Source organism: Erithacus rubecula (genome assembly GCF_903797595.1).
Source record: "Erithacus rubecula genome assembly, chromosome: 1".
NCBI lineage: Eukaryota > Metazoa > Chordata > Aves > Passeriformes > Muscicapidae > Erithacus > Erithacus rubecula.
In genome coordinates, this window is record NC_136658.1 from 15,429,947 (window position 1) to 15,456,776 (window position 26,830).

The following is a 26,830-nucleotide window of genomic DNA, read 5'->3' on the forward strand; positions in this document are numbered from 1 at the left end:
AGAGGGAAGGGACGGGACCGGGCGGGGCGGGAGCGGCCCCGCTCGCCGCCGGGCGCGGTGCTGCGGCGCCACCTGCTGGTGAGCGGCGGCAGCGCAGGGATGCGAGAGGAAAACCCTCGGGAGAGGAAGCGCCCCTCCAGGATTGCTATTCTTTTTTTCTTTTTTTCTTTTTTTTTTTTTTTTTTTTTTTTTTTTTTTTTTTAGAGGTGGATAGTATGACGAAAGTTAAACTACTGTGCTTCTACAACACAAACAAGAAATGCTCACGTTAACACTGACCCTTCTGTGCTGAAGGTCAGTATACTTTTGTAGGAAGCAAAGTGTTTTCTGGTCAGCACAGATGATGGATTTAGAACTGCTTGTGCTATAACATAAATAATACAACGAAATACTCTAAAAAGGTCTGTTAGATCATTCTTTCCAGTAAGCCATTCATTTGTTCTAAAGTCCTGGGAAATACAGTGCTCTGAACCTTGACACTCATCGACCAGTGTTTAGCAATAAATAAAGCAAATCCCATTCCTAAATCAGAATATCAATTTTAAGCCATAACATGATTGAATTTTAGCTGATTTGCATTAATTACAGAAGTACCATTGTGGTAACAATACATTTCCAAACAAGCTTAGAGGGATGGTTTCTTGTCAGCCTGAAGGTACTGTAATTGCTGCCAAAATCAGTGCTCCTCTGCAGCTCTGGTGCCTTGCACTGGTGATCACACAGCTGCTGACCTGGCTGAGAACTGTGCAGAGGGCCAAGCCCAGCCAAACCCAGCCCACCCTCTGCATCATCATTTATTCATTAGTGGCAATATGAGGAAATCTGTAGCTTGGGCAGGACAGGGGAAAGACTGGATGATCTCTTTCACAGGCTTAAGCCACCTGGGAAACTACCCCTGAGGTCTTGGAAAATGTGAAAACAGCAAATGATGGAAGCTCATTAAGACCAAAGAAAAAGAAAATTAGTACATCTTTTTTTTTTTTTTTTTTTTTTTTTTTCTTCACATATACTGTAAATATAATTCATGAAAAGCAGACTTTAAAGTAAGCAGTATTTCAAAGGCATAGCACTTCCAAAAGGACTAGAATTTTCCATTAACTTTAGGCTTGCTTCAGTCCTAAAGTCTCTGGCCCAAAATTGACTTTCTTGTGACTTCACCAATGACAGCTGGGATTTCTTTGCATACACTTGCACCAGACCATGACCTTTCATCTCATCAGCTACTCTCCATGATCCATGCTGCAATCCTGTGCCAAGAGATGCAGGTGATTTTCTTTCTGTGTATGGTGCTGATTCTTTCTTTTGGTTTCACATTGATAGAAAATTACATGCTGGGCTACGTTAGTCCAAAGTAAGAATACAAAATTGCAAGAACAGCTTGTGTAGGTCTCAAAATCTTGTGTTCATCCACTGTTTCCTGTGTAACCATGGTGTCAATGCAGCAGAGCTGTCATCCCTGTACATTTAATAGATGGACAAGCTTCAACACTCTTCAGTCAGGCTGGCAGAGGGATGTGTTAATCTGCTGCCATGGACAAGAGGCACATTCCCAGCTGATCACCCAACTCAAATTAAGCACATGTCATCTCCCAGTGACACTCTGTTAACGTAGTGCACACACAGAGATACAGGGCTTGAAAGGAGTGTCCCAAGGAGTGCTCAGCTTCCAAAATAAATGTCATGTAGGAGCTTTGAATTTTAATATGAGTCATTAACACCAAGCTGCTGCTCTGAAGGCTGAGCCTTTTAACTGTGCCAGTCTTCTGTGTGCTGCCCAAGGGGTGCAGGTGATGTTACAGGTTCTCCAGTTCGTGGCAGGGTGGGGGGGTCCCATCAGGCTCTACCATGGAGGTGTACTTTATTGGAGGTGCTGATGGCTTGAAAGATGGAGGCCTGTTCATACTGAAATAGGAGAGAGAAAATACTCTGTCACACAAAAGGAGCATAAAAGACAGTTGTAAAATGTTCATGGGAGGAGGTGGATTGACACTAAGTCATTATAAGCTCACCTGACATCAGCTCTCACATACTGTGACTTCCCTGAGGCTGTTTTATAACTCCAGCACACCTCCCGTTATTCATTTGGCTTTCTTAGCTCCCACCTCACAGTTTTACTTCATTCATGTTTTAAAAGAACAGAGCATGATCCTGATGAACCATTCAAAAGCCTCACACAGGCTTTCTGCTCATACTGCTCTCTGAAAGTATATTTAAAGACTTGCAACTTTTTTGGGGGATCAAGTTATAAATTAAAGTCCCATCTCAAATCAGTTAAAAAATCAGTCCTGTTTTGACCTTTGATATACAGGATTTGCAGTTGTGTTTCAAGAGGGTTTTCTAGAATCATAGATGATTAATTATAACTATGATTTTTTTAGTATTTTAGTATTGTTAGTAAGATTTAAAAAAATTCTCTCTTAGATATTGCTTTCACCAGTAGATCTTGGAGTGCTTTAGTAGGGAATCTAACTTTGGTAACAATTACAAACTCATTGCTTCTTTCACTGGGATTGAGTTTCAGGTAGCCTACTTTCATATATATTATTCAAAACTCAAATAGAGCTGCCCTAGAAGTACAATTTCATTAAAACATGTCCCCAAGTAACCATAGAAAATGAGACAGCAAAAGCAGCTGGCAGAGAGGCTAATAGAAATGGGGGGCTCTGGGGACAAAAATTGGCTGTTATTTTTCCCTTACACCCTGAAGCTGCACTGCAGCTTTTTTCTTAAAGTTTATTTTAAAGATAACCCACAGAACAGATGAAAGGACTGAGAACACTGCACTTTACATGCTGCTGTATGAAAAAAATGGCATTATTGATCCATGTACTTAAAGGCCTTGTGTGCTGTGTCATCTCAAATGGAAAGGTGTAAACCCAAACAGCTGGGTTAGAGTTGGTACCCTGCCCACCCCTGTGGCTCATTCACTGGTACTTACATCTCTTTCTGGTACTGGCACCATTTCCTGATGCCCAAGGCTACCAGAGAGCTGCAGCAGAGGAGCAGGACAGCCACCACTGTTGGCCAGGGGAAGGCTTTGGTGTTCCTCCTGTCACCTGAAAGGGACACACAGAGCTCATCTGTGTCCTCAGAGAGGAGGGAGATCCAGGCTTGCTGCCTGTGGCTCTCTGCTCCCTGCCCTGCCCAGCACTGGTGTCAGTGCAGCCCCCACCACCAGGATCCCAAATTCCATGCATTGCATCTCTGATTTATGGACTTAGCCCACTTCTGTTCTGTCTGGGTGTGTGTTCTGGTTTCAGCCACCCACTGGTTTGCTTGACAAGATTATTTAGGCGCAGTCCAGAGAGCATTTCATCCAAAACCCAGTTTGGGTTTTGGGTTTTCAGTTTGGCTTTCTCTGTTCCCCTGTGAGCTGCCCTGTGAGGAGCTGCATGCCACAGATGGGCAATGGTTGATTTTTCACACCACTGGTGCCAGACCCTGCCAAAACATCTGGCCAAGGGCTCAGCTGCCTTTTGAGGTGAGCTGTTGTCAGCAGCACAGCATCCCAGTCCCATTCCAGCTGCCTCTCCCCACTGCAGTGCTGGGATTCCCCTCCTTTCTCCTCCTGCACAGCCACCCTTGGGGGTGCTGGCAGAGGTGCCCTCAGCTCCTGGCTATGGAGAAGAAGGAGAGACAGAGCACAGTGCTCCTCCAGCTGCCAGAGGGTGCAGCAGTGGCTGGGTGGCAGAGATTTCCATGGGTGATGTGCCTCAGTGTCACCACTCTGTGCAAGTCTGGCCACACTGGTGTGGCACCAGGCTGGGTCTAACCCAGTCCAGTCTTACCCATGGCCAGTTCCCCACTCTGTGTGAGCCATGAGATTCCCTGGGGAACAAGTGTCACTGGCCAAACTTTGCTGCTGTAGGAAAGCATGCACTGGAGCTTTGCTTGCAGATGGAGGGACAAGGCTGGAATGCCAAAAGCCTGTGACAACCTGCAGTGTGAGGACACAGCAGCTGTGACTCCTCTTGTCATCGCTTTTCCCTTTTTTTGAAATTCCCTGGTTGAATGGACATGATGCTCCAGGTTTTGTGCTTCTGCAGTGACATGCTGAAAGAAGAGGATTTGTAGGATAATGTCTCACCAGTACTGTTCAGCAGGCTGCTGGTAGGAAAGAAATCTTTTCCTCTGGAAATTGAAATTGTCTGGTCTGTGATGTTGTAGGACAGGTTACCTATAAATATATGGACACAGAACATTTTTAGTAACTTATTTGTTTTTTTTTTTTTAAATGAAAGTTGTATCTTGAACCCTCTATTATTCACCCTGCTGAAAATAGGAAATCAAATTTCAGGATCAGGGTGTAAAAATTAACTTGGCAAGATACCAACATTTTTGGCCTACAACCTGGTATTGGAAAAAATGTGCTTTTATAAAATTAAATATTATAAGAAGGGAAAAATAGACAGGGAAGGAAGGGAGGAAGGGAGGAAGGGAGGAAGGGAGGAAGGGAGGAAGGGAGGAAGGGAGGAAGGGAGGAAGGGAGGAAGGGAGGAAGGGAGGAAGGGAGGAAGGGAGGAAGGGAGGAAGGGAGGAAGGGAGGAAGGGAGGAAGAGGAAGGAAGGAAGGAAGGAAGGAAGGAAGGAAGGAAGGAAGGAAGGAAGGAAGGAAGGAAGGAAGGAAGGAAGGAAGGAAGGAAGGAAGGAAGGAAGGAAGGAAGGAAGGAAGGAAGGAAGGAAGGAAGGAAGGAAGGAAGGAAGGAAGGAAGGAAGGAAGGAAGGAAGGAAGGAAGGAAGGAAGGAAGGAAGGAAGGAAGGAAGGAAGGAAGGAAGGAAGGAAGGAAGGAAGGAAGGAGCTCAATGCTCTTTGAGCTGCACAGCTGTCTGGGAGAGTGATAAGCTTTTTACCTCTTTGATGGCAATGAGAAACATAAAGATATTAAGTGGCTTAGCAGCAACATACATAGTCTGCCTTTGTCATGACTGAGCAAAACCTCAGTCTCCTCTGTCAAGTACTGTCTGAACCACAAAAATGATCTATCATCTGTTTATAGACAGTTTTTTCCCTTTCTAATACAGTTAAGCTACTGATGTTTAAGATCAGTGCCCCATAAGGATACATTTCTGGTTTTTTTAGCCATCTCCTCATTCACAGCTTCTGAAATAATAGCTAAAATACTCAACTAGATAATGGCACAACATTTCCAGAGCTCCCATGGCACTTCTGATGTGGGGATTCAGTGGTGGAATCATTCAGATTTGTACAAAAAGAAATAATGACCTTCAATTATCTTACAAGCCTGTACATGACTACTTCATTAGGCTCTACTGTGGCTGTTTTGTACTCTTTGACTTTCTCTGATGCAAACAACAAATGAAAATAGAGGAACCTGAGAGTCCCTGATATAACTGATGATTTATAAATCCAAGATGAAAACCCAGCTTTAAATTAGGCTAATGACTAACCAGACAGAACCAAGAAAATCACTTTAGTGTGAGATGCTTGCTGGCTTTGACTGAAATTGAGAGGTCAAGAGAGTTTGTGTGTGTATGTATATATGCATGAAAAAAGATGTATGAAAATCAGTCCAATTTTAGGGCACTCTAAAAATTCACTGACATTTTTGGATATTAATTCAATTATTTTCTATGTGCTTGTTAGGAATTTGATTTTATGTGAACAGGTATGACACACATCTCACATTTGTAAAATGCATGGCATTTTCCAAAGGTATATACCAAAAAAAACAAGGGCATAGACTTAGAGATCTGATAGCACTGTGCTCTACACAGCACATTGATGAACACTACTTATACTTATTTACATAATGGCTTGTGTTAGACCATCCCAGGACCAAAATGATAATGGAAATCCCTGCTGTAGGAGCCCAGTGGCCCTGGGAGGCCAGAGGGATGTGTTTGTGTGCCTCAGCAGGCTCACTGGTGTGCTCTGAAACTGCCCTCAATTACAGCTGCTGGACCAAGGACCCTTTGAGGCCATTATCCCTTAGCTGATGCTCAGGCAGGCACAGGTGTAGAGCAGTGGCAGGGATGTGGGGATGAGTGGAGCATCCCCTGCAAATAGAAGAGAAATTCAGCATGCTTTTAGCAAAAATCCCAAGCAGCAAGCTGTGCAAGAGCAGAATTGTGAAGCATTAGATGCTGTCACCAGGTTGTGGTATAAAGGCATGGCTCTGGGTTGGATGAGGGTAGATAAGCACCAGAGTGCTACCAAAAATACATTCACAACTTGGAAAGTGGCTGCTACATTTGTGCCTCAGCCAAAAGACAGCTCCCATGCAAATGCAAAAGCACATTGACAGGACCTGCCTGTTCCAAAAGCACAAAGGCAAACCAAGATGTTAAAAAAGAGTCACTTTGGGCTTTATACTGCTGAGCAGAGATATTCTAAAGGGAAAGACTAGTGAAAAAATGTTCACTCTAGGGTTTTTTTTTATTGATTTATTGCTCTTTAATGAGGCTGTCTTTCAATGTTCTATTAGCCAGCCTTTATTACTCCACATTATCTCATTATTTCACTGCTGCTCTGTGATTTTATTTAGCTTCTCTGGCAATTTATTTCATCTATAAACTACCTTCAGCACTCACTGCATTTGCCTAGCAACTATCTCAATTGTAATATTATTAAAATAAATATGTCTAATGAAACCGAGATACTAAATTTTTTTTTTTCATTCCTTTTTTGCCACTGCAAATCCTTGTCAGCTTGGAGACCCAAGCCTTTATCTTCTACCTCAGTGGAACTCGACAGGGAAACTGCTTCTGTGAAGTATTGAAAATCTGGTACATGTTACTCCACATGACTTTGGCCTCTGCTCAGACACAACTTTCCCATGCTCAATAATATTTTTTGCATGGTAATGTGGTGACTCTCAACTGGCAGCCGAAAATAAGCACCACAGAGCCAGTGCTCTGAGAAAACCCATCACAAATTGAGGACCTGAGGACCTGCTGCTGTGGTTTTTGCAAGATGCTCCATTTTACTGTAGATTTGCAACCCAGCATTCACTAAGCTGGTGGAACATTGCACTCTTGCTTCATAACTCCTCTGTTGCATTTCTGTGCAGCACAGGAGATGTGTTGCCTCCTCATGTGCTGTTTCCAAAGTCTCACTGAATGCTGTGGCACTGGTGTAGCCTTTTGCCTCTCTGCTAGAAGTCATTGCTCCTGCTGAAAACCACACCAGCTTGTAAAAATTGCTTTAGGGCACTGTATCACTTGTTTTTCATTTCCCCTTTCTTTCTTCCCTGTTTTCTGACTAATGAGATTAAACAGGTGAGATGCTGGCTGCCCTCAGACAGGCACTACACAGCACTGTGTCTGGTCTGAAAGCCCATCACAAGCTAGAAACTCAAGAGGATCTTTACTGACAGGTAAATAAAGTTAGATAAAACATTTGAAGCATTTTTGTATTTCAGCTTAGTTTCAGGTGAACCTCAGGAGCCTGAGTGCAGTGGCTTGTTTCAACCTGAAACCAGCAGAGCAATAAACAAACATGTATAAATCAGAATTTAGACCAGCTCCAGTAAAACAAAATTGTTTTCCCAACTAGCAAAAGGAAGTTTTGAAAAAGTTAGAGTACAAGATTCACACCTGCAATGTTTTATGCCAAATACCAACTTATTTAATATTTTCCTTTCAGCATTATTTTAAGTGCTAAGATTTCTAGAGCTCAGCTAGCTGTTTATCTGGTATTCAAACACAGACAGATGGAGGCTAGCACACAGACCTTCATTTTCCCAAGAGAACAACTTCACATTTACTACAAAGAATCCATATTTCTTAACAACTGTCTCATTTTTTGGAAAAATACCAAGCCATCTGAACAAACCTGCACAGGTGAGCTGCAGCTGTGACTGATCACTCAAAGCCAAGCATCTCTGGCTCAGTGATGGAGAAATTGTGGGGATTGTGAGGACCAGCAGGGAGCCAGGGAGGAGCCCTAACCCAGGGTTGTCATGCCATGACTGGCACACGTTGGGACCACTGGTTGAAAGGAAAATTGCTTCCTGGGCTACTTGCAGAAGAAAAATGGCTCAGCTCCATCTTACATGATGAGTTTGACCTCGTACCACCTCAGCCAGAGAAAATGTATAATTCAGTGAGGAGAATCCTCTCTCTTCACATTGAATATTTATAGCCTTTGTTGTGAATTTTTCTATTGAGATGGAAGGGCTTTCAGTCCCCTTAGACAAGCAACTTTGCTGTTCTGCTGTCAGCCAGGCAAGTGTCTCTGTTTTGGGGATGGCAAAGGCAGCGTGAGAAGCAGCAAATTAAATTTCAGCAGTGCTGCAATCTGTGTTCCTGCCTTGGCATATCTCAGTCAAGCCTCTGCAAGCCCCTGGGCTTTTTGTTGAGTGATTCAGCTCCCAAAGAGCACTTTTTTTTGGGGCAGGCCAAAGCCTTGTGTTTAGTATCTTCCTCCAATATTCTATTTATAAAATAAATATCATAATATAAATATCATTTAGGTATGATATTTAACTAAAGACATTAGGTATTCTCTGTTAACACTATAATAACACTAATTGCTTTGTAAACACTAATAACACTCAATGTCTGTTCAGCTGCCAAAATTAACGACTGTATCCTAAACAGACTATTAAAAGAAGATAAAATCAAGACAGTGTTTTCTCATATTTCTCATATTTCTCATTTATTCCTGAACTGTGGTTACACTGACAGTGGTTAGTGTACTTCCTAGTGTGTAAACCACTAGGAAAAGAACTTCAATGGACATTAAATTTCTTGCTTCAAAAAAAGCAAGATGGTTTTTGTGTTTATGTGTCTTTCTTCTGCATCATTGAAGCAATAGAGGAAACAGTTTGATTAAATTGATTACCTTGTGCTGTGGAAGCAGGAGCCAAATTTGCTTGACTTGTGAAACCCAGAGAGGCCACAGATGTCGACTGGTGCTCTAAAGACAGTTTACATGGTATCACATTTAGTCGATAGGTTCTCTAGAAAATAATGTTAATAAATCACGAAACAACCTGGATCAAAGAGCTTGCTGTTGGGTAAATGCAGGCTGTGCAGCAGAAATCCTGCTGTGGGAGTTAAGGCTAAATGCTCAAAACACATTTCACAGCTCCAGTGGGCACTTGCAGGCAGATGTTATCAGTGCTGACCCTTTCCTGCTGCCTGGCTGCAGGCATTGCTTATTTGTTCTTTTATACACTGGGTTCACTTTGACTGCTGTGGGGTGGATCTTACACTTGAATGTGGTGCTCCCAGCTGAGCCAGAGCCTTGCCAAAAATGGTCCTTGACAAGAGGCCACAGCCATATCAGCCCAGGAGATCACCTGCTCTCGTGAGTTTTCCTCTCAAGTGCTGAAGATAGTTTTATGTAATTATCCATATCCATGCTCTGATAAAACAGAGTTAGTGATATGATTAATGAATGGGAATTATTCCCTGCTGTTGGGTTGAGGAAAAGCAATGGCTTTAACTTTCCTATCACATGCACCTCTCTGTCACCACAGGACAAATTTATTTACAGTTTTACAGGCATATTATTCAATTTTATAAAAATACATAAGAATGGTATCTAATATTTAGCATGACTGTCCTAACAGGGCAGTGTCAGCAAGATTTCTGTCAGATCTCTGCTTGGGTAACCTCACAGCTCACAAATTCCCAAGCAGCAGCACTTTGGTGCTGTCAGTATCAGAGCACAGTGACCTTTGCCTGTCACATCTCTGACTCTGTGTGCATGACATTTGGGCAGTGGTCAAGTAGAGATCCTACAGATATTGAATAAGTAATAAAGTATTTTTCTCCCTTACCTGAGGCTGTTGTGACAGCTGATCTAAGTGTTGAATTGCTGAAGGCTATAACAGATCAAAGCAAACATTCAGCATGAGAAAGGTGTTTATTCTGCTTTAGGAAAGTGGGTGATTGAAAGATTCAGGAGCAAGAAAGTGTATCACACCTAATTTCCAAATAATCTTTCCATGCACAACTGTCCAGAAGAAACATGAAGTACCTGAGGTAACTGTGCTGAGAAATCCTTAGGGAAACAAAGGTTTTGGGGAAAAAAACTTTGGAGCCCCTGGCACCTCAACTTAGAAATCAGAAGTGAATCACATGGGTTTATCCCATACAAAGAGGATGCTGAGATAACATTTAAGACCTGGTGGTGGCACCTGCACAGCTTCATCCCTGAGGCACTTCAGAGGCTGCAGCTCTGAGAGGGAATTTCAGAGACACTCTGCACTGAAAAGGGCTCACTGAGTCCTCAGAGGAGAGGAGGAGGAATTATTCCTTCTAATTATAAACTGTTAGCCACACAGGCAAGCTCAGCAGACACCATCCTGCCCAAGCAGCATATATGTCCTGAGATGCCTGGTTTTTTGTTTTTTCCCAGCAGGAGAGGCAAAGTACTCCCTGAGTAGGCCAGGAGGATGGATTCTATCTCCCAGAGAGGTCCATGAAGGAAGTGAGCTACTAAAGTTCACAAATTTCATTAGACAAACATATCTGGGAAGGCAGCCAGAAAGTGCTTCTGTCTGGTCAGGCACATGTGGAGGGCACTGGGTGGGACTGGATCTCAGCACAGACAGGTAACCATGCACCTGCAGCTGCTTTTTGGGCTAACACTTGTACCTCCTTTGGCTGCTGCTCTTCCATTTCCATTCCAGCTTAGCCTTGCCTGCCCTAACAGGAATTTCACAGTAGCTGCCTGACATAAAGGACTCCTTACCAAAGATGCAACAGGTCTGAAAGCCAGAGCAGTGAGGCTCCTTGAGATGTGCCTGGCTCCCAGAGGGCTCTGCAGATGTGCAAGGCAAAGCAGAGAGCTGAACTGGTGCAGGCTGCTAGGCTTCCCTTGAGAGGGCACCTTGCAGAGGAAAAAATCTCCCTCTCTCAGGGCCCCCCAATATCTGGGATGGTTTTCTGCTGCCCAGTGGGGCGTTGGCTGAGCCCCCAGGGCCTGCCACAACCTGTACTTTTCCCACAAACCCCATACTTTTTTCATGCCATCTACTTACATCATTTCTCTGGCACACTCATGTAACCCCTGCTAAAGTGCAGCTGCCTCCCAGGCAGAGCAGAGCAAAGCAAACTGCTCCAGGAGAGATGTTTCCAAAGGGAAACAGCTGAGGTGTGGAGAGAACATTTATCTGTCTGCAGTAAGCTGAGAATAAGACAAACTTGCAGGGGAAGAGCAGGGATTTACCAAATTTACACAAATTGAGAAACATTCTTTCATTTCTTTAACATGGCAAAAGTGTTGAGGATCTTGGCTCTGTACTTAAGCAGAAGGTAGAACCATTAGCAGGGCTGTTATTTTTAATTATTAGTTCAGTACTGAAAGAACTATATTCAAATGCCAGCTGAAGCATCAGAAATAACATTAAGTGCCCCTCAAGGCTGGAGTTCAATTATGCTTGGTTTTAATTAGAATAGATTTCATCACCAAAATACTGGTTTATAGTATTTTCTCTGAAGTCAAAGCTGCAGAAAGGAGTTCATTACTACCCATTTAGAGTAGTAAATGCTACAACAGTTTTAGGATGTTGTAAATGCATCTCAAACACAACCCAAGTTATTTCATTCTCTAATTTATCCTACCATCTGAAGCTGGGGTAGTAAAAACTTCAGCTGAGGCTTCATTAGACTTATTGTCTGTAAGAGGAAAAAAAAAAAAAGAGAAAGATTAAAGCAGTTCTTAAAAGCAGTTATAAAGGCTGAAAATTTAGTTTAGGCTTGTGTCATACTGTGCACCTTCACAGAAGATATTAATGTAGTTCCTTCCTTTCTGTCACATCTAAATACTTTAAATATTTTATACAGAGTGAATGTATTATAGCATCAGCATAGTCTGCAGGCAAGACCATAGACTGATTTAATGGACAGCTCTTCAATGTGAATACATTTCTAGAAAACTTCAAATTGGGGGAAATTAGTAATTAAAAAAAAAAGAAAAAATTATTCATCTCCCTCCCCTGTGAAGCTGTGTTTCCAGAGGAGTAAGCTGTGGCTTTTGCTGCAGTCTTACTTTGTGGAAAAACATCTCAATAGGAACATACAGAGCCACAAGAGAAGGCAGCTAAGCAGTTGCTACAGTAGGTGATGTGCCCCCAGGTGCTGCCAGGGGGTCAGCAGCTCAGTGCTATTGTCTGTGCAGCAGGTAGCATGCATACCTTAAAACATTTAAAATATATAAATATGCATTTGCACCTGGAGAGGAGACATGCACAAGAGGGTGCTAAAGGAAATCTGTGTGTCCTTCTCACCAGCACCCTGCATCCTCAGAGGTGCTGAAAACTGCACTGCCAAGTCCCCTGCTTTCACCAAAAAAGCAGGACAGATTTCTCCCCACTTCCTTAATCATGTGGCTAATTCTGACAGCACAGTTTATAGGGGAGTTTCTCCATTATCCAGAGAGGTGCAGCCTTTTACATGTTTTACTGAAGGTGTGTGTGAGGATTTGATTTCCCAGGGAGTGCTCTCTGAGAAGCAAATGTTTATAACAACTCACTGGTGCCATGCTAGTGTATTTTTGGGTATGGGAAGTACAGCAAGATTCTGCCCAAACAAACAAATGTCTTCTGTTTGTGCAGGAGTTTCTTAGCTCATTCAGAGGCTTGAGCAAAGATTTGAGCCAAAAAACCTGCCAGAGAGTTCAAGCTGTGTGATGAACTTATGCAATAAAGCTTATACTGTTGGTATTGTTTCTGTACTTTAAATAACAGGAGAACACATGGGTTTGGTGTTCTCAACATTTTAGATGTGTCCTATCTATGAAAAACCTACCGAAGGAAACAAGTATTTCTTCTGATGAGATATTCCTTGTTTCATTTCCTGGGGAGGGAAACAGACACACACACCAGAATGTCTTATGTGTCTCATGGGTCCCTTGCAGCATCAGCGTTGATCTCAACTCATAGAAACCTTCACTGTCTTGCAAGTCTTCTTGTACCACAGAAATTTCTTGAGGAGAGACAAAAAAAAAAAGAAAATACCCTCTTGTTACCTCCAAGCTATAAGTCAGAGCAGTGCTGGTTCCCTGTGGAGAGGCTGCTTTACCTGCAGGCTGCTCTGTCAGGATTGCTCTGTCCATGTACCACAGGAGCCTTGGCTTGGGAAACGCCTTTCTCACCACACAGCTCACACTGGGCTGTGGGGCAGCACAGGGCACTTGTTAGGCTACACATTTATATATTTATACACACACACACACACATATATATCTGTATGAATCTTAGGTGAGCTTCTGATGTTTCTCCCCTGGCTGCCAGCTTCCACTGTCCTGCTCCCAAGAGTAAACACTCACATGGAAAAACACTGAACTGGTAAGGGCACAGTGTGTGTGAGGAGAATGAGACACTTTCTGATTGCCATGTAAATCCTGTCTTCATTAGGCAGATAAAGAGAGAATTCCCATTAAAAAAGACTGTCTAGCCCAATGATATCTTGAATATACAAAACTGGATACTTTTCTAGCAGACACAATATGTTAGAGATTTCCAGAAATCACAAGGAATTGAATACTTTAGATGCAGTAGTCCTGGTTCTATGCCAATTGTTCCAAAGAACAATTTGTGTGTTTGTGCTCAGTTTAATTTCTCAGCAAACAATAGATGGGCAGGACCTCAAAATCAAGGCTAGATGGAGGGTGGGGCACTAGCAGGGTGAGAGGTCTCATCCTCATGCTGCCCAGATATTCACAAGTATGTTTATTTAGCAGTTTATGACACTGCTAAGTACTAAACACTGTTATAAGAGAAATGGCCTTGTTCTTTTCAAGAGAAGAAAAAAGCATGTGCTACTCATGCAGCACAAACCTCTCCTGCTCCCTCATTCAAAGAAAGTGGTTCCCACATTTAGTTGAAAGCAAGCTTGATGTATTGAAGCCAGCAGAAGTCAATCATTCAGTAGGAAGAGTGAAAGTATCCAGCTGAAACTCTTTCCCTGCCATGCTAAACAGCACCTGAGCTTGTAGTGTAATTGCTTTATCCTATTTCCCTCTTCATTATTCCCTTATTTTTTCAGGCACTTTTAGGTCATAATACTTTATAAATTCTTCCTATGAAGAAATACACATCTGATATTCTTACTAGATTTAAGCCTTGCAAAAAAAAAAAAAAAAAAAAAAAAAAAAAAAAAAAAAAAAAAAAAAGGCAGAAAAGAGAAGTAAAGGAGAGTCAGTGTTTGTTTGGAGGTGAGGAACAGACAGAGGCTCTTGGGGGAGTTTCCATTTCCCAGCCCTGTGATAGCAGCACCCCTTGCTCTGTTCATCAGCACAGTGCAGACAAAAGCTGCAATGTCCACCACCACCCCCAGAAACAGGTCACCAGGAAAGCTGCACCAGTTTGCAGAACCCACTGACTGTGTGGAATGGGTGGTTATGGATAGTAAAAGCTTCTGCCTCCCCACGAGCTCTGTTTCCAAGGAAAACCTTCTTAATTTGATACTTGCAGATCCAAAGCTTTAACTTGGAGAGATGGAACAGGAATCAGAGTACCACAGCTGATAGCAGGAGAGGCTAACTAGTCAGTCATATAAATACTTCTTATGCCAGGCATGACCAGTGCAATCCAGCAGACTTTTAGGTTTTGCCATTGCCAAAACTGAAGCAGAGCCCTGCACAACAGAGAATCCTGAGCTGGCTCTGGCTTGTGCTCAAGGCCTTGCTGCTGCCCTGTGAGCTCAGTCACTGTGGAGGTCCCTCCTGTCCTGATTCAGCTCAGCTTTCCTGCCCCTGCTGGGGTGGAGTCACTGGCATCACTGTTTGCTCCAAAATTTCTCACCTTCTGCAAGGTGCTGGCTGAGCCCTCCTGCAGGCTGATGGAGATCTCAGGAAAAGCTGGAAAGCAAACATAAATGTATTAGTGAAATGGACACTGCAGATCACAGTAACAGCTGCTAATGGCACTTAACAGCCTTGTTTCATAAGAAGGGTGGAAATTATATCCTACCTCCAGCCACACATCAAGCAAGATCAGTGTGCACAGCTGCAATTTGAGGTCAAGGAAGTGGTTTACAAGACTATCAGCAGCTATTGCCACAGGATCCAGGATGCATTTCACCACCTACCCCAGCTAGACTTGGGTGGATTTGCTGGGGAAACAAACTGAAACCATCCTATAGTAACAGCAGAGCCACCCTTCCCATGAAATCAAACACAAATTGCTGGTTCCTCTGTGTGCTTTCCAAAGGTATCTCCAAAGGCTTTAGCCATCCCAAAATGTAGATTGGGTTTGGGTGCCAGCTGCCCACCTGCTGCTGCCTGGACAGACTGTGACAGTGTCCCCCACAGATGTTTTCTGCCTTGCCAGGAAGCCCAGAGCCCACCCTCACTGTGTGAGGTGACCACATCCACATGAAACAAAAACTATTTTCTTCTGTTTTTGCAGCATTTTGGTTCTGGGCACAGCTGTATATTTATATTTATAGCTGTATAAATTAAAGCTATCAGGTACCATAAGCCTCTTTAAACTTTAGTCATTGGGATGCCTGGTTTGGAGCAATATTGACTGACTTGTTAAGTAAGGACTATTGAAACTGTGTTAATCTATAACAAATCTCAAAAGCCTCAGATAAATTTGGCTTCTGGCCCTTTCTGAACCCTGAAACTGGACTGGAAACAAGTGCTCTCCCTGAATTACTTAAGAGATCCAAAATTCTTTATCTTTCCAATGTAAACTGTACTTTAATCTCTACCATTAATACAATTTTCCCTTTTTCTTATGTTAATTGATACAGGACCACCTCATTTAATTACATTCCCCCCTGAGGTGAACTATTCAGGTTTCCCTGTTGCTTTATACAGCTAATCCACCAAGGACTCTCCTGATTTTATTTTTAATTTCCATTTTTTCTGCCTGATGTTACTGATGGATTCTGTCTAGGCATGACTTACATTTAATTATCATGGCCTTATGATTTTCTGGACTTACAGTACTTTTTGAGTGGAATTTCCTGTTTTTTTTAAATCTTTTCTAAGTTTTGAGTTTTTTTGCTTTTTTGAAGGGCGGGCTGGGGCAGGAGTTGTAGATTCTTCCTATCAGGAAATGAGTGCCCTAAGATTTCATTCTTTCTTCTTTGCCAAAACTATGCAGATGGCAGTGGAGCTGGCAGAAGACAGAGAGACTTTTTCAGATACAGGGGAAAGTCTGGTAAACTGGATCCTCTAATCACTGCAGAAGTTGGCTGGGAGGCTAAATGATGTCTGGTCTGGTGCATGCTCTTCCTTTTGATTTTTTGAGAATGGGTATGCTTTTCCACACCTGTACTGAGCTCTGTCCTCTGCTTTCTCAGAAGACTTTTGTTTGCTGAATAGCTGTTCTGGCAGGCAGCTCTCATGCATAGCTCTGAATGGTCTAATAGATCTTTTCCAATTAACATCTCAGCCCCTGCTATCACATTGACATTCATTTGTCTTGCTAGGATATTTACCAATGTTTTGGATCTAGCAGAAATTCAATATTTAGTTCTGCTGCTGAGCTTTTACTCTGACAAAAAGGAGAAATCAATATTTGGCAGAGTTAGACATGGAAAGGCCATACCTTTTCACAGCCACTTGTATCTAGAAGAACTCTACTCTGGAAGTAGAAATATTTTAAAGTATTTCAATCCAAAAGCACCCTCTTAAAAACATCTTGATTGAATGTCTGTTTTTATCCAGCATACTAAGACTCTCAACTTCCTTAAGAGATCTTTTCATGCCTTCTCCATCCTCTCTGGTCCAATTCTCAGCCTTATTTGGGCCACCTCAAGCAACAGACTTGGCTGTCTCTGCTGTGTTTAGCCTTGCCTGAAGTATTTTTCAGAGGGATCCTACATGAGGAGTTTCCCTCTCCCCCCTCTGTCCTTTACAGCTCTGCCCTCCCTGCCCTGCTTTAAAGCCACCCAGCCCAGGGGTTTAATTGCATGAGTGTTTAGGTGAAGGGGAGATGCTGGCTTGCCAAGATGGGAAAACCTCGCCGGGTTTCAGCTGGCCTTTTTCTCTGTCTGTGTCCTTGCAAATGGCCAGCATGGCAGATATAGCCAACATAAGGTGCTGTTGATTTTGTATGTGTATACTATCTGTAGGTTCCACCCATTTGAGGCTGGATCTAACTGCCAGAACACAAATACTCATTTCTTTATTCTCTGGTCAGCACAAGGAGCAAGAGAGGTGCTGCCAACTGAAAAGACTCTTTGTCTCCAGATGTCACCTGGAGGGGGCTGGATTCTCCTGGGCAGTGTTGCACAGGGATGTGGGCTGAATTGGGGCAAAATAATTATTTCACCTGTGAAATTCAGACATGAAAGGGCTAGGAGCACAAAAGCACACCTCCTCTGAATGGTGGACTTCACTTACCTGAGGTCTGAGAGACTTTGCTCAGCACCCACTGCAAACCTCAGGGCTCTCAGGACCCCCTGCCCCCAGCTCTGCCCTTGGCACCCTGAGAGAGGCTGGAGGCACAGCACCCTGTCCAAAGCCTGCAGCACTTACTGGGAAATGCTCACCACCAAGGGACACTGATGCTCTCTCTGGTTTGCCTCCCTACCCTGCTGCACTGATATTTTGATGTGGGCTCATCCACAGCTAAGCACACATCTCACAGTAATTCAGAGAAAAAGCCAAATAAAGAACCCTCTTAGTAAGAGACACGCAAATCTAGGCAAGAGCATCAGCAGTGATGGAAGAGAGAGAGTTCAAGTACATGGGTATCCTTGAATGTTTACCCAGGTGACACTGTTGCCATTTGAAAAATGTTGATTTTAAAAGGTGTCTGAATCATGCAAGTGCAAGAGGAGGTTTCAGATCATTAAGCTTCTATTTTTATTTCTTTTACATCAGTGACCAACAGCCCCCAGACACATTTTGCTTTTTTTCAGCTGCTCCCTACTGAACCTTTCTTTAAATTCAGAGCATCAGCCTTGAGTGGCCATGCCATCCTCAAGCTGTGGGCTTCCTTGGACAATCAGCTGCAGTCAAGGGACTGTTGACAGGCCCAGTGTTTAATACTCATTTACTTTCAGAGCTTTGGAAATATGTTTTCCAGACCAACTGCTCTCTAAAGAGAAAATAAAGCCTGATTTTCAAGTGGGCAGCAATTTCCTGATTCAGTTGTACCTTAGTGATAGTAAAGCAGTTTCTAAGCCACTTGAAAGGGAATAAGGAGAGTGACTAAAGATGGAGGAGGCTTACAAAATAAAATGCCAGCTCACATGTTTGCCACTCCTGACCAATTTGAGACCCCACCAGGACCCTCATTCCCAGAGCCAGAGCCTTTGGCAGCAGTTGAATGCCACATGCCTTTGAGGATATGATTTTGCTGCAGCTGTAATCCCAAACTGCTTACTAAATTTTGGCCATGATTTCCTAACCACAGACAGTATGATCATTGGGACACAGAAATCTTGATGACCAGTGTGCTTCCCTGTAACCCACAAAATCCCAAAATCCCAACAAGATCCTTGCCATGTGCATTACAGTGAGATTGATATATGTGCAACGAATCTGCAACTTTTCCTGCTAGAAATTGAAGGAATGAACTCAAATTCTTCTAAGAACTCCAGGGTTATTTACTAACATTTTACATCTTTGCAGATGAAAAGAATGACAAGATAAATATGTTTATATTTTAAACCCCCCCCACTATCTGTCAAAAGTTATTGGCTTCAGAGCCAGACAGGAGTGTCACCTTTCCAAGTGCAAGGCAGCAGGCATTGGCATGAGCCCCTTACCAAATATTCTCACAGTGGTGCTGCTCTTCTGGACTCTCTCTGGGTGGTACAGCACGTGGCAGGAAAAGACTCTGCCATCATCAGTGATTTTGGTGGGGAAAACCTTTAGGGTGTTGCTCAAACCCAGGAGGACTCTTTGCCCATGCAGCAAGCTGCTGTTCCTGTACACAGCAGGACAGGAGGGCTCCTTGGTCACAAGCTCCTCTTTCCTCTCATTTTCACCCTGTGTACAGAAAAACCCACACAATTGTGAAGTCTAGACACATACACAGAGAAACATTTTTGTAAGTCAGCTCTATTCTCACTATGAAAAGCTTGCCTTGCACATTGTGTAGTAAGTGGACATTTGCAACATCTGGGGTTTTTTCCCAAATATATTCTCTGTCAGAACTTCAATACCAAGAGCAGTCATCATCTTGACAATAAAATACAGAATAAATAGCTGTGTCTTATGAGTCCTGATCTCTGTAGCCTGCAGAGAGACCAACAGAGGTGCTTTCTCACTGTACCAGTCTTTAAGTTATGCTGAACATCCCATACATATTAAATATTACTGAAATTTCAAGGAAAGCTTTGCTCTTTCAGAATGTTAAGTAGAAAAACCTTATAATAATAACAAAAATTTATCTCTCTTATTGTCTGTGTGGCAGCCAGCCTTGGCTATAAGTACAGCCAGCATGTCCTGGACATCTGTGCCTCAGTACATATTTGCAAGCTTTACTCTGTATAATGCATGGCAATGCACATCTATCATTGTGCTGACCTTTGGGGTTTTTTCCCTTTTCCTCTGCTACTTTGTAAAGTGAACTTGCAAAGTAAAGGTAAAGGTGTTCCCTACAAAAAGGATTTAAAATTTTAATGTTAAGAGTGACCTGCATAAGGGAGATCTAAATAGATAATGAACCAGGAGAGAAGGTTAAAAAAATCTAAACTATTTGAAGTCACCTTTAAGGAAATCTTCAACAGTTACAGATTCTCATATATAAATGAACAGGCAAAGCTCAAGGACACTGCTCACTTATACTTATCTGTACACACTGAAATGAATGCTAAAAGGTTACATTAAAACATGCATATAAATATTTATCCAGAAAGTGAGATATAGTAAAAAAATATAGCAAGCTTCATATATGACAGAAAATTGCTTAAAAATAGTTTTTCATGTGGTTATCTTGATTACTGGGCCTGCATGTCTTCAGTGGCATCTGTGATGCAGAGGTTCACAAAACCAAGAACATTAGCCAGCACCTTTCTTTACAATGTCAAAGCAGCCTGATATCTCACTATCTTCACAGTAATCATGTATTTTTCAGATACTAAAGCATCACTACAGAAAAGAACAACAAGAAATATTTTAATTTTGTTGTACTGGCCTCTTTCCCTAGACCTGCTCTGTATGTGCTCCTGAAACATTCAAAGCAATTAAGATGGAATTTTCCCTCTTTGTTTCCTTAACATCTATTATTTACAATGTTTATTTTGCAACCTTATGGTTATACTTTTCCACTTTATTATCACAGTCCAATATGACTGATAAGTTTTTTAGCAGATTCTGCAGGCAGGACACAGTAGAGAAGAACATTTTCACTTCAATCAGCAAAAATACCCTGTGGTTCTTTCTGAACTTTATATCTGAGGTGAAAAATACTTACCACTAGCCATTTCAAAGGATAAGTGGACAAATTTTCTGAGGTCACGTCCTCAAGGCATGGAATTTCTAAAGTCTGCTTTAACCACACTTTCTTCAGGTAGTGCCTCTCCTCTTTTACCATTGGAACAACAACAACAAAACCCAAGAAGGAAAATCAGAAACATGATGTTCATTGTGCTTTGAAAACCAATGCTGGCTAGTCTTCTGTTCAAGGAACAGGCACTTTTTGGTTTAGAAGGGAGCTGCAATTTTCAACCATTAGCCCCAGACACATTTTTAAAGTGAAAGCCCTGCATCTGATTCTAGTTGCAGTTTCATGACTCAATTCACAGAATTACCTGAATTTTTTGTCAATTCTTAAAAAAGCTTTTCGTAACTGAAGGATCACGATGTCTCCTTTTGGAGCTGAGAATAATTTGAAGATTCAATTTTTATCTTACAATTTTTTTTCCTCTGGCAATAAACCTTCACATCAATTTTGTGCACCTCTATTTCCTTTTCTCTGAAGATACCTGCAGACCTTCTTTTCACTAAGCAAGCTATTCAGCATGTCAGTTAGGTTAAGATTAACCCCGTTTTTCAGTGTAAGTGCTCCTTTTGTTATTCTCCAACCATCCCACTGCCACAAAACTTGTCACTCTTTCCTTTCTCATCCATTTCAAAAGCCATTTCACCACCTCCTACCCTACCCATTGTCAATCCAGGGCTCCATCCAGCTGTGGAGGCTGGGCAGAGTGAACAGTGCACTGCTGTGGTCCAGATGTTGGCTGAAGACCCCTGTGTCTGTCTGTCTGTTCTATAAAGGTCTGCTGCTCTGTGAGCTTTTTACAAGCTGAGTGCATCTAGATTCCCTTCACTCGGATGTAAATGAAAACTGTACTTCATCACAGACTATTACCTTTATCCATCCCACTCATAGGCTGGATTAAGGTTTTTTGCTCTCTTTTGAATCAAAGTGGTTCATTGCAAAAGAATCTGGTTACCTTAAAACACAAACCTGTGAAAGGTAGCACATTTTTTAGTTCTCTCTAGCAAGCAGTCATCAGTTACTGAAAAAAGCCACAATGCTGCTGATATGAACAAGGGCTGTAGACAGCAATAACAGCATTGAAACCTGGCTGTATCAACCAAGGGCAAGAGAAAAGAAGCAGTGCCTGATTAAGGCATTAAGGAAGAGACAGAGAAACTTTGCATGAAGAGCAGAAGCGTAGGAGGGTTTCACACCAGCAGGGTTTGCACCTCACTGCACTCCCCTGGATCCCTCTGCCCTGTGGAGCACAGGGAAATTCCAAAGGGGTAGTACAGCTTTGGCACAGTTATTCAGTGTCTGCTGTTTAAACACAGCCATCCTTTGGCTCTCACTCTGCCTCTGGGAGTTCCCCAGGGCAGGCAGGTGCTGCAGGGCTGCCCCAGGTGTGTCTCAGGATAACAGAATGCTTGGAACCCCTGCCATGCAGGGGCCATCAGTGCTAAACATCCCTGAGCATGAGCCTGGCACAGGATCTCCTCTTGCTGCAGGGGCAGCAGGGTCCAGGTGGGGACTACCAGTCTGGCCTTGTGAGGTAGGTAAAAGGGCAGTGGGAGCACAGCAAAATAGCCCTAAAATAACCTGCACCCACCCTGCTCCTGACTCTTGAATGTCTGCAGCCCTGGGCACAAGCAGAGTGAGCACGTTGGCCAGGTTTGTTGTATTTACTTTAATCTTCCTTGAGCTGTTAGCAGAAACCTGGGTCAGAAAGAGGTTTCTGGGGTCATCAAATCCAGTTCCCCGTGTGCACAACAACAAGCTTGCTCTACACCCCTGCCAAATTCCATCTTCACTGCAGTTTGGGCTTTTGCCCTCACTGCTGGCACTAAATAGCTGTTCCCAAAGTTGTCACACTGACTGTTGCCACTGCTGTTTAATTTGTTGTCAAATCAACTCTCATCTGATTTAAATAAATTTGTCCCTTTACCAGGATAATTTGAATATCCTCCCTGGAGTTCACACTCTCCCCTGAGGTTTACTTGCTGAGAGCAGTCATGCTGCTTTCCAGCTTCCTTTGGCCTGACGAAGGCAGCCAAATCTCCATTGCTGTGATTCTCCTCAGCAATTCCCTCCGGTGTGTTTTTGGTGGTGGGGACACACATCCTTCCATGGGGCTAAGACCCAACATGCCCTGAAGATGCCAGCCCTCAGCCTCAATCACACAAGGGTATTTTCTCTTTCTGGTGCCCAAGCATCAGCACAACATGGTTTGAAGATCCACATCCTGAGCTGCTAATCCAGGCTCCTCCACAATGTTTCTCCAAAATAAAAATGCAGCAACTGCCCACCTCACCACCTTTTTCTACTTTACTAACTCACTTTTTACTCCACCAAAAACAAATAAGGTTCCCTAATCATGAGTTGGATAAAACAACTAAAGACTGCCTGGTAAATAGGAAACTGTATAAGCACCATAATAAGTGGCATCAATGTAAATTCCAAACAAGTCACCATCACCAACCAAGAAGTGTTTATCTATCCTGATATTTCCTCCCACCCCATCAAGAAACAGCAAATTCTCATTCACAATCACTTACCTTCTGCCTTGACAGTAAGCTGAATTTTTGCAGCCTTTGTCCCATATGGGTAAGTAGCAAAAGTGCATTCATACTGCCCACTAAGGGACAGGGTAACATTTTCCAGATGCAGAGCCCACCAATGGCATTCAGATGTGGCATTTGGGTTGGGGGAACACAAGGACCCTGTGCCACCTCCACTGCAGCACCTCCTTGTGCTGAAGGACACTGAAAAGTTGTAAGGAGCCTCAGAAAACGTGAAGTAATGAGTGCCATAGGTGGGGTGATGCACAGCTATTTTGGCAGATGAGCTGCCATCAGTCTTGGACCACTGTGTCTGGATGATGTGGGTGCTGTGCAGTTTTGGGAACATGCACACCAGGGTCACATCAGTACCTGGCAAAGCATGTACTGCTTCTGTCTGGGTAATGACATCTGCAGTCTGGCCTGAAAAACAAACAGGATCATTCTCAGTGCAAGTAGTGTTTAAACAAAGCTTTTCCTAGTCCATCTTTGACATGATTTGGTGCCCTAGCCACAGACAACTTTGAAGGCCCTACAGCTGTAAACACAGGTTTCTCAGCAAGAAAAATCTCCACTAGCATAGACTGCAAAGGAAAAACTGGGAGAGCAAATGCATGTGTGTCTGGAAGAGGCCAGGGAGGTCCTGTCACACTTGTGGGAAAGAAATGAGAGCTCTGAGGGCCTCTGTGAAAATGAAAATCTTTCAAGTAATATAAATAAAGCAGAAGCTGGGTGCAGTTATTCCCCAGTTCTTTTTACAAGAATAAATGAGCCATCCCCGCTGGCTAATCCCCTGCACCATCCCCCTGCCCACTGCCTTTGTGGCTTCAGCAGAGAAAGCCACTTTCCATGTTATTAAACAGCTCCTGCCTGTCCTGAAGGAGTGCCTGTCTCAGTGTCAGAGAGAGGCTGCTCTGGTGTGTGTGGTTTCTTCCTCAATTAATTTCATAAAGCAGGTGGCAGTCCTCAGTGTACAATATAAAGGAGCAATGGATCAATGAAATGAGGGGGTTTCTGCAGGAGCCTGTGCCACTTGGTTTAGCTGCTGTTGTAGCAGAATTGATTTATATCCTTTTCTCCCTCCTATGAGTAAGAGCCTTGCAGTCCCCAAACCCCTGAGTGCAGGGCACTGACAAACTCAAGGAGATGAAGAATTTATGGAGGGGGTTGTTGCAGTGAGATGAGTAATCAGTCACTGACAGAGAGCCAGACAGGAAAAGTCCCTTTTCCAAAAGGACATGTAGGCCCACAGAAAAAAAATGAGTTGTGCAATTGTCCTTAGGTACAGACTTGTTGACCCCCATTTACATTCCATTTCATCCTCCCAGTGTATCATAACAGGTGGGTGGTGACATGGACACTTGGAGACTGGGTGTGTGGAGAACAAAGCTGCTGAATGGCCATGGCCAGCACCAACCTCTGCTGCTTCATTGCTGCACCTGTTCTGCTCATCTTTTATTCTAAAAGATGGGATGATGTAAGAGGGTAAATAAAAATAAGCCTAAATGACAAGTCTCACAGCCTTGTGCTGTGAGAAAAATTACTAAAACTATTTTTGTTAGTCTAAGGAGTTTATTATAGGAAATGCTCTCTGATTTCACCACAAGTTTTGCATCAGTAAAAGTTAAGGAAAAAGCAATTAGGAGTCTTGCAATCAGACTATCAAGCAAAAGACACACAGCTTTTTTTTCTCTTATATTCATGCTGATGCTGCCTTAGGTCTAAGGATCATATAAAGAATGCCTATGAAGAATCACTTGAGTAATTTATATTGAGTTAAAATGTTATATATGTTGAAACAACATTTTAATTTGCATTATTTCTTAGTAGCCAAGCATATTAGATTATTTTAACTGCAAACATTTTGTGCAAAAATGTTCTTAACTTTTTGCTAGCATCTCAATGTAAGTAATCTCATTTTATGTCCACTTTATTTTTCAAAATCAAATAGTGTCCATTAGTGCACACCTGTGCTTGAACTGAAATTTCTTAGAGTAACTCCCAGACATTTAGGTGTCTGATCTCCACAAAGGGCATAGAGACTTCCACTTTCACCTCTGAGTGACTTCAGTGAGGATTTTATCCTCAGGGAAAAAAAAATCTCCAGCTCCTATTTTTCTGTAATTGTCATTTATTTCTTACATTTGCATGTTTTGAGGCTTCTATTCTTTTCTTTGCACTTAAGATTTTCTATTTTCCATGAATACACATATGAATTATTTTTATTTTAAGAACCAGTTTGCCTCAGTGATGTAGAAAAAAGAACAGCCAATTGCAGATTGTGAGATGCATCCTTCCATGCTAGTCAAATACATGTAGTTTTTCCCTTCTTAGCTGGAAAATTGTGTATCCTACAAAATTGTTCTTCTTAGCTGATAATAAGTATTCCTGCATTTATCATGGTCAGAAATTTGAAGGAGTGGGAGTGGGGGATTGTGAACATCATAGTTTTTTCTTGGTTTTCCTCAGATTGCTTTTGGTTTAAATTCCCTCTGACAAAGATGCAGCCCTCCCTTAGTCAATTTTTCTGAGTGTTTAACTTAAATGACAAACTTGTTTCTCCAGGCATTAGCACATGGGGCTAGGTGGAGAAGAGGAATGAAAGAATCTGTTTAAGGGGCTGCACCTGTACAATTTTCTCTTGCCTTGAAGTGTTTCTATTCTTCCTCTCTCTGCATTCACAGGTATGTATGACAGAGAGAGAGATAGGTAATTTTTATTTTTCCACAAAAAGCAGTTTTCCTTTTGGCCCATTTGAGAGGAGCACACATTGCCCTAACTTCAAGTGAGCTCATCAGGGATTATTCTGGCAGGTTGGGCATATTGAATTAAGTAATCTGCTACCCAGTACAAGCCATTCACTAGCTGCACATTCTAACTAGGCTTATTAGAAAATTGTCAGGAAACAGAAAATCATCACCAGTAGCTACAGCTCACCCTGGTGAGACCCACAAATCCCAGCCTGCCCCTCACCACCCTCCACCATAATCTGAGTCAAGGTGTCCCCCTGACACTCTTACCTGTGACACTGGGCACTGAGAGCAAACAAAAGAGAGGGAAGAGCCACCTTGCTTTCATCTTCAGCTGATGAAGTTCTGGTGAGCACGTAGCTCTCGTGGTGCTCTCTCAGAAAAGGAAGTTGGAGTGGCCTGCCCTGTGCAGACAGGCAGATGTGCAGCACAGTCACTCAGCATGACTTCAAAGAAATGCTTCATTAAACCAAAGCCTCAGTTTCCTGCCACAGTGATAAAATAAGTACATCTTGTGAAAGCTTTAAGACAAAAACATTACCTACATTTTAGCCCACGTTGAAAACTAATTAGTTTTGCTTTGTCTTTTCAGATTAACTCAGAGTAAGCAGTTGACTGGTTTATACACTACCAAAAACATGCTAAGTACCTAATATATGTTTCAATATATTATTTTTGGGGATAGGGTTTAAAGATGATTATGGCAGTGCCAGATTAGCTGTTGGAATTGTTCTTGAAGGTCTCTTCAAACCCTGATGATTCTGTGTATTCTGTGTGGTAGATAGCATACAAAAAAGCTGATTTTCTGATTCCTTCATTTCCTTCCTGTGCTAGTCTCATATGTACTATTTCTATACTCTCTACTGTCTACTCAGTATCTTTAAAAAGCAGAGCAAAACATCAAAAACCATCTCCAGAAATTTAAACAGATTGAAGTAAGAGTTTCTACATTCACTTTTCCCCCTCCTTGTCCTTCTAAGAAGAACACGAATTATTTTCTGCAGTTTGACAAACCCCAATATCACACGTGACAGTGTCCCTTGGTGTGGTTAATCCCTGTTCTGTCCTTCAGCTGTCAGTTCTGGTAATGGCAGCCCCCTCAGGTGGAGGAGCATGGTTCTGTCACCTGTCCTTATTGCAGGTCACCTGCCCATCCTTCCAGCTCTCCTGGAAGCACAATGCATTTCCATAGGCTAGGCACACACCTGCCAGCA

At 42.7% G+C, this 26,830-nt stretch overlaps 1 protein-coding gene across 1 annotated transcript; it reads right to left on the reverse strand.

Moving 5' to 3' along the window:
* Positions 1-205: 205 nt before the first annotated feature.
* On the reverse strand, positions 206-26,100 carry CD96 (CD96 molecule). The gene is made up of 13 exons (XM_079318526.1): positions 25,887-26,100; positions 22,864-23,289; positions 20,300-20,409; positions 18,648-18,870; positions 14,720-14,775; positions 12,996-13,086; positions 12,723-12,899; positions 11,538-11,591; positions 9,749-9,793; positions 8,806-8,880; positions 4,088-4,177; positions 2,939-3,056; positions 206-1,902 (listed from the first exon to the last, which is right to left on the reverse strand). Exons 1-13 carry the CDS (start codon positions 25,942-25,944, stop codon positions 1,794-1,796), a joined length of 1,632 nt encoding a protein of 543 aa, XP_079174652.1. The 5' UTR covers positions 25,945-26,100; the 3' UTR covers positions 206-1,793.
* Between the last annotated feature and the right edge of the window lie 730 nt (positions 26,101-26,830).

Bases quoted from the DNA above. Each gene is read 5' to 3' on its own strand.
- CD96 (XM_079318526.1), bottom strand. From the start codon at position 25,944: ATGAAAGCAAGGTGGCTCTTCCCTCTCTTTTGTTTGCTCTCAGTGCCC. The intron at 13,087-14,719 runs GTGAGAAATTTT...GCTGCCCCACAG, and splicing joins CAGCCAGCACCTTGCAGAAG to CCCAGTGTGAGCTGTGTGGT. The intron at 11,592-12,722 runs GTAGGTTTTTCA...TTCCTCTTACAG, and splicing joins AGAAATACTTGTTTCCTTCG to ACAATAAGTCTAATGAAGCC.